The sequence below is a fragment of the Alosa sapidissima genome, chromosome 19 (genome assembly GCF_018492685.1).
Source record: "Alosa sapidissima isolate fAloSap1 chromosome 19, fAloSap1.pri, whole genome shotgun sequence".
Lineage (NCBI taxonomy): Eukaryota > Metazoa > Chordata > Actinopteri > Clupeiformes > Clupeidae > Alosa > Alosa sapidissima.
Genome location: NC_055975.1, coordinates 3987548 through 4001590, shown reverse-complemented (window position 1 = coordinate 4001590; position 14043 = coordinate 3987548). Strand labels below are relative to the sequence as shown.

The window sequence follows — 14043 nt, the reverse complement described above, 5'->3', positions numbered from 1 at the left end:
ATGTTGGCTTGGTCTTCGTTGCCATAGGAACGGATAGATTTCCCACTTCCGTGAATAATGTGGGAAAGCATCTAATATCCAGGTTCAAGTACTGTGATTTTTCTCTTAAGGTGTTTAAGGATAGGTCGTGATTAAGTGGAAGATGCAAATATCTGATGCCATGAGCTGAGATTGCTTCAGTTGATTTCTAGCTGCAAACGCGATGCTGAATCTGCTGGCAAGGATAAGAATATTGGCATTCCTCAAGCGGTGAAGGCTAACGTTAGCGACAGCCAGCTAGCGCTATATGGCTTGCTGATGACCAGTTCAGCTTGCTAGCTACAGCAGCTGTTAACGTTTAACGTTAGTGCTACCCCTTATTTAGCGTAATGTATTATTCTTGTTATGGTCTGTACACCCAGCATAGATTGAGGTAACGTTAATCTTTGTGCTTGCTCGCCAACGTCATTTTTTCAGCGGTTAGCTGTTTAATAGACCAGTAAACCGAGTGTTTACGTCCAACGTAGCAGCTAGCTGCTAACGTTAGCGGCGACAACAGCTGCTGCTGCCCAAACCAAAACAGTTAGCAAGCTGTCTCTTTGAACAGACAGGCTCATGTACTGTAAACTGTAAAATTTAATTACAGTCATTATGGACACAAATGTGCAAAAGAGACGTGAAAAGAAGTCATTGCGTGTGAAGGTTATCAGCTTGGGCAACGCTGAAGTCGGAAAGGTAAGACCATGTTAGCATGGTTAGTGATAATAACGTTTGTTGATGGTCAGCCAGCCAGCTGGTTGACAGTAACGTACTGCTCCACTAGTGAAGAGAACCAACACGTAATGTCAACATTTCCATATAATCAATAGCCCTAAATAAATGATCACATTCTTTAGCCATGTATGATACGTTATGAAATTGTAACTTATATGTTTAACGTTAAGTCATTCATTCCTTTATAACATCGAATCAACCCATCCTAGATGTAATATTTACTGTAACGTTACATGGTATCGATTTGCATTTTTGAACATTGATGTTTTTATTTATTTATTTATTTTTTTGCGTCCTCTTTTTCTTGTAGAGTTGTATCATTAAACGCTATTGCGAGAAGAGGTTTGTTCCCAAATACCTGGCCACAATTGGAATTGACTATGGGGTCACCAAGTAAGTTGCCGCCTAACTATCGCTGAGCTAAGAACTAAACATATTTGGAAGTAAACCTAGACACCAGAGTAATTTTGATTGATAATAAGGTTTGATGCAGGCTAGTAAACTACTTTCAGTGAGTGTGTATGATTTTGCTTTAGGGTACAAGTCCGTGACCGTGAAATTAAAGTGAACATCTTTGATATGGCAGGGCATCCTTTTTTCTATGAGGTAAGAGCACTTCTTTCATTTTTGACCTCAAGCAGTAACATTTCGGGCTGTAATTTGAGTGATGGGCAGAATGCAAAGTCTTAAGCCTTTTAATTACAGATTTACTCTGGAGACAGGTGTTCAATTCCTAGTGCTATAGGTAGAGGATTTCCCACAGTGGCCAATGAACAAACAACCAAGCCTAGTTACCATTAAAAACAAAATCACCAGCAAAGCAACGTTTGCAGGGAAAAAGCAACAGAGCGGCCTTCAAGAGTGTTTCACTGGGGTTATTATGCAGGCACCTTCGTCCATCTGTGTTTCGTCGAAGTAGGCCCTCAACACGTCCTGAAGGGTTAACAGTGGTGTCTGGTGTCCCAGACCTATTAATCAGTTTTAAGAGTTAGAGGTACAGGCCTATCTAGTTTGGTATCAAGCATTCTCTTGACTTGTTGTGAGTCTAAGGCCTTTTCCATATGTCAGTGAGTGTCCAGCAAAGATTATAGAGCGCTCCGCTCTAAGATCTTTGGTGTTCAGTGTCGGTGAGTGTCCAGTGTCGGTACGGCAATCATAATGTGCTCATCGTTACTTTAAATCTTTGCCAACCTTTCAATACTCTTAACTGCAGAGGCTGCTTTGATTATCTGAATCTGTGGAACCAAGCTGTACATCGGCAATGAGCAATCCCATCAGTACACTCCCTCTTAATATGAAATGGCTTTCACACACCAGAAGAGGGCATCATACAGCCCAACAATGAGGCATACTACGTCATGCCTGAGACAGTTATCTTAATAATCCCATTTTTCTCACTCGTGTACGAAAGGGGTCATGCTTTGTGACTAGCCTTCTAGGTTCTAGGTGACTCTAGGTTCTGAAGGTTCTCATTTGAGAATGTGCCTTTTTTTGTTTAGAAAGTTAAGTGTGTTCAGGGCTTCCCATACATGTTGAAAGCACAACATTTTCATGTGATTTTGATGCAAAAACTGTGTGAATAGTGAATGAGAGTTAGTTATGTCTTTCTCCATTGCTTGTTGTCATACAGTAGTATCTCTCTGTCTCAGGTGCGTAATGAGTTTTACAAAGACTCCCAGGGGGTCATCCTGGTGTATGACGTGGGGCTGAGGGAGAGCTTCGATGCCCTAGACAGCTGGCTGACCGAGATGAAGCAGGAGATGGGCTCCCAGGCTAACATGGAGAGCATCGTCTTTGTTGTCTGTGGCAACAAGGTTAGATGGATGTCAGAAATGTCTTTATTTTATACCAAATTGTTTTCTTGACAAATGTCAAGTGTGGAAGTGGAGGTTTGTCAGTATCATTATAAATGCATATCAGAATCAATTTTATTTTGTGGTTTTGATGGTCAAGTCAATTTGAAGGAAGAAGGGGAAAAAAAACAATATTTATATAAGGCTTTTACATTTAGGACCTGTATATTGAAATAAGATGAATTCAATTGAAGCATATTTCCAATGTAGTGGGATATGCTCTTTGAAGGGGAAGGGTCCTTCATGTGTAGTTGTGCAGGATGCTGAGATGATGATTGACTACTTGTGTGCTGGTTGCTGCTTGTGGCTGCAGGTGGACCTGACCAAGAGGAGAGTGGTGGACGAGAGTGAGGGCAGGCTGTGGGCTGAGAGTCGAGGCTTTCACTACTTTGAGACCTCTGCACAGAGTGGCGAGGGCATCAGTGAAATGTTTCAGGTTTGTGCATGGAAAAATGAATTCCTTATCTTTATTTCCTTTTCTGCACTTATTTACTACTTATTTCTACCACACCTCACACTTGCTACCTATAGTATTTCTTTAGGTTGTTAGTGGGTAGATTTGATGGTTAGATCATATAAAATCGGCGGCTGCTCTAATGTATAGTTTCCCCTTTCTGTTCACCCTAGGCCTTCTTCTCGTCTATAACGGACATGTGTGAAAACGGAGGGAAGAGGCCAACACCAGAGGTCAACGCAGGTTTCACCAAGGAGCAGGCGGACACCATCCGCCGCATCCGCAACAGCAAAGACAGCTGGGATATGCTGGGGGTGAAGCCAGGGGCCACACGGTAGGTCAATGCCGCCAGCTCTCTGGACTGGTTGTGAATGCTGTATATATGCAGAAGTTAAGCTCAAGGAGTGTTCACTAAGTGGCAGCATATCAATACTGAAAGTCATCCCCCAGTCTTTGCCAACATTATAAATAGACATGCATTACCATATTGTTACATGTATGTTATGTATCAGGGGTGTCAAAGATACGGACAGGGGGCCAGGTGCGACCTGCTAGCAGATGTTTTGTGTAGGAAGGGGGAAGAATGTGGATATTTGCATCCAGTTGTCATCCACAAAAAGGCAAAGCATCATAAAAACAAACTAAACTAACACTAATAGACGAATTTTTTTGTATTGCAATATCGTTGCACAATATGAGTGGCTTAGTTATAACAGCGTGTTACAACTAAATGGTAAATGGACTGCATTTATATAGCGCTTTTTGCGAGCACCCAAAGCACTTTACATTGTCATGCATCACATTTTACCTATTCACACACACACTCATACACCGATGGAAGGTGCCAACCTGCTCATCGGGAGCACTGGGGTTGCTCAAGGACACTTTGAAAGGGTCAGGGGGAGTTGCTGGACGACGACTCTACCTCCTGAGCCACTGCCACCCTGCTGGGTCAAGTTTGTCATAAGCTTAGCTAGCTCCTGCTATGAGTTGACTACATGTTTTAAAACAGTGTTATTTTTTGCAATCAAGACGATTATTAAGATTATACAAGATTGGAGTTAGTGAGCTGCACCCACAACTCAGCAATCAAAAGACAAGTAGCCTACCACCTAGACGTTTACTTTGATGCCTCCAAAATACGTTTTGCTGTAGATCTCCGTGAAAACACGTCCATACTGACTGACAATTTGTGGAACAGATGTGGTTAACTGACCAATAGCAAGCCCTGATCATAAGGGAACACTTTTTCATAGGAGTATATTATCAAGTCAATCAAACTTGTGGGATATTGATCTGACCATCTACGTAAGTGCAGTCTTATCAGCAACCATGCTGTCAATTTCTCCTTCATTTTACAGGTTTCATGCAAAATGTACCTATTGCAATATTAGTTTCTTACTTAGATGAAAAGTATTATATTTCCCCTTTTACTGCTATTATAAATGGAATCTTGATCAATTAATTAAAAATATATAATGCAAAATAAGCAATTGTGTAAATATTCACCCCCTACAAGTCACCTTTAGCCGCAATTAAAGCATGAAGCCTGCGTGAATAGGTCTAAATTAGGTTTGCACATCTGGATACTGCAATTTTACTCATGTTTCTTGGCAAAACGGCTCAAGCTCAGTCAGGTTGGAACAGTCCTTTTCAAGTCCAGCCACAGATTTGAGGATTGAGGTCTGGGCTTTGAATCGGCCACTCCAGAACATTCCATTTGTTGTCTTTAATCCATTTCTGTGTAGGATAGACATATCCAAGGGGGGGGGGGGGTGAATATTTTTTATAGACCACTGTAAGTCCAAACTGAATAGATGCCATTTACTTCCTCAGTCATCTCTGAATGTAACTTTTTTCGTTTGAGATGGCCATGGTTTAGTCACTGAACATCCTTTTTAGTCAGAACGCAGTAGTTAAGCTAGTTTGCATTCCACCGTACAGTGCAGGTCTTGGGCTGTGTTGTCCTGCTTTGACGCTGTAATGAGAGTTTGTGGTAGCCACTGCTAGGACAAGTCATAACTGGCTCTGTGTCCAACCCCAGTTCAGGCACTGCCCAGGCGTGCTCTCAGCTCTAATAATAGAGCACTCAGAGTGGGTCAGCAAGCCGGTGGCAAAAGCAGGACACCTCCCGAGTCCTCATGTGTGCAATCACTGGAGGACGGGCGTAATCCACTTAGGCTTCACCACCCAGATTAATCAGCCTTGCCAAGCCAATCTTTCTTTTTTTCTTTCGTTCTCTCTTTCTCTCTTTACGTCAATTGCTCTCCGGCTCCATCTTTTCTCCTTTTTTTGTCCATCTTGCTCTTTCTCTATCTTAACTTTTGTAGTAGGGGTGTACTGTAAATCACAAATTCTAAAATGGATCGAAAACAGGTCCTTGATTATGATTGGCTTAATCGCCACCACAAATTGATACAAAAATTAGCATTGCTGCTGCTCTGCTGCGCCTTGGCAACCATTATGATGGAATAAATATATTTATTTGTGGAAGAATGATTATCTATGAATAAATCTTTCCATTTCTTGTTGCTGTGCCTTTATTTTATGAAATCTTAGATGTTTTAGAAAATATTTTAGAAAAGCAATAAGTGCAAGGCCTTAGATTCCAGTTATTTTAGAACAGTTAAGGAGTTGTTTGCTTGAAATTGGAATTGCTTAATTTCATCATGTCTCAATTCGATTCGATATCGATTCTTTATTCTGAAGATTTTATTATTTTTGATAGTCAATCAAGTCCCCAGCTGCGTGTTAAAATCAAAAGTTCTATTGCAAAGACTTATTGCTAATAAGTAATGCTGATTATTATAATTGCCCCAAACACATTCCACACAAATGATAGACCTACCAATAGCTGGTATCAGCGCTCTAAGCGAAGAGTCTAGAAGCTTCTATACCAGGGGTCAGAAACATTTACTTTCAAAAGAGCCATTTTTGACCAAAATTCTAAAAAATAACTTTCTGGGGGCTGCAACAATATTTAAACCATTAAATACAAGCAGTATTCAGTCAAGTCAAGTCAAGTCAAGTCAAGTTTATTTATATAGCACATTTCATACACAGAGGTCATTCAATGTGCTTTACATAAACAAAACCAAACGATAATAACAAATAAAAGCATAGAAGGGCAATATAGTCAAAGAATAGTTAAAAGGTAAAGATCATAATAAAAAGAAAACATAAAACACAAGGTAAAATCATTTAAAAATAAAGAATAATTAGTAAGCAAAAACAAAGGCAAAAGTAGTAAAAAAAGTAATAAAAGATAAAGTAGAATAATTATCGAGGCAGATTCAGAATTTGTAACTCGGCACAGTTAGCAGAAAGCGTCTGAGAACAGTTTGGTCTTCAGTCTAGATTTAAAACTGGCTACAGTTGGGGCCTTTTTAATGTCACCCGAAAGTTGGTTCCACAGCTGAGCCGCATAGCAGCTAAAAGCTGCTTCACCATGTTTAGTTCTAACTGTAGGTTTTACTAGCAGGTTTTTCACCTGGGACCTGAGAGGACGAGAAGGTGTGTACTGCTGTCTGACAAGTATTTAGGTCCTGCTCCATTTACTGATTTATAAACAAGCAATAGTGCTTTAAAGTCAATTCTGTGACTTACTGGAAGCCAGTGCAAGGACTTAAGAATTGGAGTAATGTGGTCAGTTCTTTTAGTTTTTGTTAGAGTCCTAGCTGCTGCATTTTGTATCACCTGAAGCTGTTTAATAGTCTTTTTAGGAAGGCCTGTGAACAGTCCATTGCAGTAATCAACCCTGCTGGAGATAAATGCATGAATGAGTTTTTCTAAGTCATGTTTTGACATCAGCCCTCTGAGTTTGACAATATTTTTGAGGTGGTAAAAAGCTGATTTAGTTATCGCTTTCATGTGGCTGTTGAAATTTAGATCACTGTCAATTAATACACCAAGGTTTTTAACAGTATCCTTTGCCTTCAACCCTTTTGTGTCAAGGAGAGTGGCAACCCTAAGTCTTTCCTCATTTTTACCAAATATAATTACTTCAGTTTTTTCTTTGTTCAGCTGAAGAAAATTTTGAGACATCCAGGTGTTGATTTGTTCTATACACTGACACATAGATTCAAGAGGACCATAGTTGTTTGGTGATAGAGCTAAGTAAATTTGTGTGTCATCTGCATAGCTATGATATGAAATAAAATTATTTTAAATGATTTGTCCAAGTGGGAGCATATAGAGGTTGAATAATAGTGGCCCCAAGATCGACCCCTGGGGAACACCACAGGTCAAGGACGTTGGTGTTGAGGTACAGTTTCCGATGGCAACAAAGAAGCTCCTTTCTTGTAGATATGATTTTAGCCAGCTGATAACTATGCCTGTAAATCCAACCCAGTGTTCTAGTCTGTGTAGTAAAATATTGTGATCAACAGTGTCAAATGCTGCACTAAGGTCCAGTAGCACTAGGACTGATGTTTTACCTGAATCTGTGTTGAGGCGTATGTCATTGGAAACTTTAATGAGAGCTGTTTCAGTGCTGTGATTTGCCCGAAAACCAGACTGAAAGTAATCAAAATACCCATTTGATGTTAGGAAGGTGGTTAATTGATTAAAGACTACTTTTTCAATAATTTTGCCAATAAAAGGTAGATTGGATATGGGCCTGTAATTGTTTAGCATGGAGGCATCCAGGTTATTCTTCTTGAGAAGTGGCTTTACAACAGCTGTTTTCAGTGACTTAGGAAAAGTGCCAGACAGCAATGATACATTTACAATTTGAAGGACATCCGCCGCTATGAGGTGAAAAACAGTTTTGAAGAAATTGGTAGGCAGAGTGTCTAAGACACATGTGGAAGGGCTGAGATTCTGTACCGTTTTTTCAAGTGTTTCGTAGTCTATCAAGCTGAACTCTGACATCAAGTTTAGTTTCCCTCTGTTTGTTGCTGGAAGTTCAGGTTGTTGAATTTGTAATTGAGCAGATATGTTGAGTCTGATTTTGTCAATTTTACCTTTAAAAAAAAGATGAAAACTCATTGCATTTATTAGTTGAGAGAAGTTCAGGCGCTAATTGTGAGGGGGGATTTGTTAACTTATCAACAGTTGAAAATAGAATACGAGTGTTATTTGAACTTCTATTGATAATGTTAGAAAAGAAAGACTGTCTTGCTTTGCATATTTCAGAGTTATATGTGCGGAGCATCTCTTTATGGATTTCAATTCAGCCTATTGGTCTGAATTAGATTATCAACATTACCTGAATCAAGGGTTAGGAAGTACATTTTTATTATTATTATTATTATTATTATTGAATGACAGGCCAGAACTTAGGCTAATCAAACTTTAACTTCCACAGTGTTGCATGGCATGGTAGGCTATTTGGTCTACATGGACATCTGCGCTCTCAGAATGATCTACTTTCAAGGTGTCTTCAACATTACATTTTGCGTGTCTTCTTGCTGCAGATCAGACAGTCGCAGTGGTGGTGAAGGCAAACATTCGTCCAAACATTTAATTGATTATTAAATAATTTTACTCCACAACCACTAGGGAGTTTGACACTATTGATTGCTTGTCCACTCAAGCCACGGCAGAGTTAAAGGGACGCAAGGATGTGACATAGCCTATGACGCGTTCAAATAAACATGTTTTTTACACATTTTACACAGCATAGGCTAGAAAAGGACACAGCACAGTCCCTTGTGGTGCTCTTATGTTACTGACTAAATGCTCAGATACACACCCTTTCATTCTCACAACCTGTGGTCTGTCAGTCAGGTAATCAGTAATCCATGAAGTTGTGGAGGTGTCTACCTGCATCCTTCGCAGCTTCTCACGTAGCAGCATAGGCTGTATGGTGTTAAAAGCAATTAAGAAATCAAAGAACATGATCCTGACAATGCTGCCAGCCCTGTCCAGGTGAGAGTGTGTTCTATGAAGCAGGTAGATTAAGGCATCCTTCACACCCACCTCTGGACGGTATGCAAATTGTAATGGGTCCATGCAGGTGGTCACCTGTGGTCTCAGAAGATGACCAACAACAGTGTTTAGCCAACTACTTCCTTTCCTACCAACTTCCTTCCTAACCAGATGTACTTTTTTCTACAAGTGTTTTGTTCTTATGACTACAATTGTGAGATAGACCATGAGAGGGGTTTTTTTTTTTTTTTTTTTATGTTATTGCTGTTTTTTTGTTATGTTAAGCAAACCTTTTAAGGGTTTTGGACAAATTGACTATATTATTCTTTTAACAATTTGACATAATATAAATATTGCCTTGCAATAATAATTGTTTTATTCTTTTTTATATGATTACAGTTTGACATGTATTCACCTAAGGAAATTAATCAACATTGAGAATAACCTTAAAAGTCATGGTAAAAAAGGATTTTCAACCACAGTCTTGAAAAGAATACAGGTTCCAGAGTCCAGATTTACACAAGTATACATATGAATATGCCAATGGACTTCCTGTGGTCAATAAACATAAAATAGACACAACATCCTCATTTGTAGTGCATTTGGTTCAAAATGTGTTGCCAAAACCCTTTTTTTGGACAGCGTCCATATTGAATTTATGGAATTTGGGGGGTCCTGATAAACCCAATCATAAATGTATGTAGTAGTAGTATTCCTATGGGTTTCACATGGTCAGAAAAGGTAAAATAGACATCAAGTTTGTATTTGTATCTCATCTGGCTCAAAAGCTACAGCCGAATCCCTTTCAGACGACGGCCATATTGGATTTGGCCACCATCTTGGTCTCAGGGACCATTGGCTCAGGCGCCCTGGCTAAATCATTTCAGTATGCCCTCAGCTGCATCCGTGCCAAATTTGGGGCTTGTAGATAAATTTGCACGAACAATGGGGTGTAAGGCCCCATACTACAGCCAAAACTGCTATTTCGGACAGTGGTCATATTGGAATTGGAGGAATAAGGGGTCCAGATGCACCAGGTCATAAATATTAACATTCCTATGTGTTTCCCATGATCAATCAAGCTGAAAATCGCTTTCTCGTCTGGTGTAGCTACTTCCATTGATTGTAGTGGAAGCTAACTGTTGCAGCAGACGCAATGCGAACGGAATGCTTCAGTTACGCGCCCAATGTAGCTTCCCTGTAATGCCTCAGGAAAGAAAATGAACACGCATGTCTCAATGTGTATGAGACAGGTCAATGGAAGCATGTCACTGCATTGTTTGTTATTAGATTAAAGCATTGATAAAGATATATGGATTCTTACACCCCTATTTATTTCTCATTTCAATCTCTTTCTTTGTGGAATTTTTTCTTTCTTTCAGTTTTTTCTTGTTCTATTTCTTCTCCACCCCATTAGCATTTCATTCGTTTTCTCCTCCTCCCCATACACATCATTTGGTGGGCGTGTCTGATGTGCTATCCTATCAGCATTGATGTGTATACAGATACCGTCGTAATTAAAAGGCATTGAGCGCAGCATAAAGTTAAAAAAGTAAATGAAAACTCTATTTACATCAATTTCATCAGGCTCTGAATACATTTTAAACAATGGCCTTCTCAGAGCGCTTGCAGGAACAACAGTGTTCAACAAACTATTGTTTTCATTGAATCATAGGCTTTGCCCTGTTTAGTCTGTCTTGAACTAATCTCTGGTCTCTAGAACACCACTTGCCCTCAGTCAGTCTCCACTTGTTCTCATCCTGTTTTCAGGGGCTGTCAATTGGCCAACAAACACTTAGAGATGCTCAAGTTTACATTTTTTTAACATAGAACAGAATAGAGCAACAGACATTTTGATTCCTAAAGTTCAGTATGGATATTATAAACTACAACTACGGATAATGAACTATTGACTTTCACTTAGTTAGAAACTGTAGAGAAGCTATGTGTGCTTCAACATGTTGTAAAATGACCAAGAAATAGCGACAGCATGTGAAGAAATAATCATTGATTTTGAATGTGTTGATGCAACTAGTATTATCTGTATCAGTTTGCTCATTGCTTGTGTGGATCTGTGTTTTAGGGAAGAGGTGAACAAAGCCTACAGGAAGCTGGCTGTTCTTCTCCATCCAGACAAATGTGTGGCACCGGGCAGCGAAGACGCTTTCAAGGCTGTGGTGAACGCTCGCACCTCACTCCTCAAAAACATCAAGTAGGGTTGCAGAAACGTGTTTCATTTGTACTCCCATCTGAATACTCTTCAGAATTACTGTCTAGGAGGGAGGGTGTTGGGGATGGGTCTACCATTCTTTTATCCACCACGACAGAAAATCACCATGGATGTGCCACCATACCTTTCATATCTCAAGGGTTCACTGTTGTGTTATTTCAGTTCATATTTAATTAAAATATAGCTATTATGCCTATTGATTTGTTAAAATCAAGCTGGGGCTGCTGTTCTGACTTGTCAATCATTCTGCTAAGACTGGTATTATTACATTCTACAACAGAGGTTTTCAGCCAGTGGTCTGCTGATCACCTGAATCACTATTTTCTATAGAGTAGTGGTCCCCATTTTGCTTTCTTAGTCAGAATGGTGGCCCTGGGGTCACAATCAGTTGAAAACCCCTGCTCTAAACGATTGGGCCTTTGGGAGAGAAAGGTAAAATAGGAAGTGATGCATACCGTAATACAGTTGGAGCAAACAGATATCTGTTGTGTTGGTCAGCTCTGTGGAGGTTCATGATTGAGCAGTTTATTGTTGTGCTCATTAAAAAAAGTGAAATCTTTTTACAGGAAGCATGCAATCTGCAGTATTCGTTTTTCTAACTGAATGAGCTGCCCCTCTAATCATGCTCTGAATTGTTCACTTCACACATTGAGTCAAGCAGTTTAGCCTCTGAATGATTTCACTTTTTCTGACTGAGTTATATCTCCGTCTGAGAAAATTGCATCCTGGTACTTCAACATCAGAAAGACTGGCCACTGCATCAAGACAAAATGTTTGTGTTAACAAAATGGACACTGGCTGAGTTTCTCGATGGGAGTTCTCTGAGGGGTTTCTCACTACCAGTGTATTACCCTGATCTTGCAAGGTTGTGGGCTTGAAGACCACTAATGGTGTTACCTACCTGCAGTTTGTGTGTGAGCTTAAAGTAATCCTTTCCTGGCGGCCCAAAGACCTTCATGTCGACCCATCCTAACACCTGATTACCTCAACCACTCAGACAAATACTGTGTAATTTCCTGCATCCTAACCACCAACAATGATTTCCTCTTTTTTTTGCTTGGTTATTTTCTGTTTTGTGACCACAAGATGGTGCTTGTGGTAGTCGGCATTTTGTATGTAAGTCTTTGTCAGTGTTTATATGTACAGCAAGTACTATAAGGTTATTTAATTGAAAATATACAGTATGCTTATTTATTGAAGAAAAATATAGCCTATATATGGTGTGAAATCTGTATAAATTGGTATTGTGATCTTGAACCACAAGTGAATGAAAGACCTCTACACTTTTGCACGAATTCTACACAGATGTATCAAAATCTATGTAGTTAGAAAGATATTCATTTTAAAACTCTGAAAGACAGTCATTATAGATGTTGACGTCAAATCTGCACTTTCACTCCAGACCTTTAAAAATTGAACTGATATCATAGTATTCTCCAAATGATAGATTCCTCGGAAAAAAAAAAACAGTGAGAGACGTTGCTGTGAAAGCATAACCGTTTACAATAACATTTCCCTTATTAACTTGGACATGCCAGCTCACCAGCTACGATTTGAAATGACATTTTAAGCCTTTGAAATAGGTGGGCCATCATTTTGGCTGAAGTACAAGTTACCACAGAATTTCAGGCTTCCTTTTTCTTTTTCCCAAGTTAGTAAAATGTGGTGCCAACAAGGGAATGTTTCCACAATGTTTACATTAAACTATTTCTAATCTTGGTACTGTTAAACAATATGTTTTAAGCAGAGCTTCATTTTTGCATACGATATGAATGCACCATATCATTTTGGTCAGAATTTTCTGGTTGAAATAGTGCCAAATACTAGCCAATGGATGACTTTCAGTGGCACTTGTTTGTACAATAATCCAGTCGAAACACTACCATGAAATATCTTTCTTTATAATATTTGCATCTTGTTTTATTTTTCTGTTTTGTTGAAGCTTTGAGCACCAACAACATTGAGTAGCTATTTATTTTGTTTAATATGAATTACTTGGAAGTATTTATCTTTTTTGTAAGTTTTATCCATTTATCTGAACTTTGGAAGAAGTTGCATATCTCGGTGTGTTCTATTTAAATTCTTTGGAATGAATGCGTATGCTGTAAATATGATCTATTAAATTTTATGTTATCAAAAGTTGCATTTTGAGTTTTGTGCTTCATGTACGTCACATCAAGCGTACCAGTCTTCATTAAGATTGGCAGAAAAGGCAACACAAAATGAAAAGGCTGTCGTTATTTTCTCTTAAACAAAACGTTTGTGGCACTCTGGCACTCTGTTTTGGTCTTTCCTTGCACTGATGAAGAACTGGCTTCTGGAAAGTTCCTCCTTGAGTGGCAGATGGACAGTGTTTGTACATTAAGCACTCCTATTGGATCCATTGTCGTCTTGGCAAGCTCGGCGAGGACAGCACAACTAAATAATGCAAGACCTTGGTGGATAGTGACTTCATCTCTGTAAAGCACCTTGAGGCAATGAGGATTGTTGTTGGCACTATAGTATAAATGAATAGAATTTTAACTAACTGTAAATTAAAGAATGAGCTTTGTCCACTGCTCACTTGAGCCTCAAGAGCAAATGCAAATATACCCCCCTCCAGGATTGAGGAGAAACATGTAACAGCTACAAAATAAATGTAATTGTAATCAGTTACGGAGGAAAGAAATCTCTTTTATTGTGCACAGTGAAAACATGGTGCTACACATGATGACAAAAGACTCTTGAACTCTTGAATTAAATGAGTAGCTAATCAAAATGTTGATGATTACAGAAGGGTTGTGTTGAATGCAGAGTAATCAATGAATAGCATTCTGATGTAAGTGTCTTTTTAGACAGGCCCAGTGAGGGTGAAGTGCAGTGAAGATGGAGATGGCATCCTC

At 39.3% G+C, this 14043-nt stretch overlaps 1 protein-coding gene across 2 annotated transcripts; it reads left to right on the top strand.

Moving 5' to 3' along the window:
* The first annotated feature begins 3 nt into the window (after positions 1–3).
* On the top strand, positions 4–12651 carry dnajc27 (DnaJ (Hsp40) homolog, subfamily C, member 27). Of its 2 annotated transcripts, none has more exons than XM_042071925.1 (8): positions 4–82; positions 626–714; positions 1064–1146; positions 1290–1359; positions 2403–2567; positions 2920–3042; positions 3234–3394; positions 11015–12651. In XM_042071925.1, exons 2-8 carry the CDS (start codon positions 631–633, stop codon positions 11145–11147), a joined length of 819 nt encoding a protein of 272 aa, XP_041927859.1. In that variant the 5' UTR covers positions 4–82; positions 626–630; the 3' UTR covers positions 11148–12651. The 2 variants fall into 2 exon arrangements, with proteins under 2 accessions (XP_041927859.1, XP_041927858.1); XM_042071924.1 differs by having other exon boundaries at positions 13–88.
* Positions 12652–14043: the final 1392 nt, after the last annotated feature.

What these genes read in the sequence shown, in the direction of transcription:
- dnajc27 (XM_042071925.1), top strand. Translation starts at nt 631, where the DNA reads ATGGACACAAATGTGCAAAAGAGACGTGAAAAGAAGTCATTGCGTGTG. An exon ending in GCAACGCTGAAGTCGGAAAG is followed by an intron (nt 715 to 1,063) that starts GTAAGACCATGT and finishes TTTTTCTTGTAG; the next exon opens with AGTTGTATCATTAAACGCTA. An exon ending in GGCATCCTTTTTTCTATGAG is followed by an intron (nt 1,360 to 2,402) that starts GTAAGAGCACTT and finishes TCTCTGTCTCAG; the next exon opens with GTGCGTAATGAGTTTTACAA.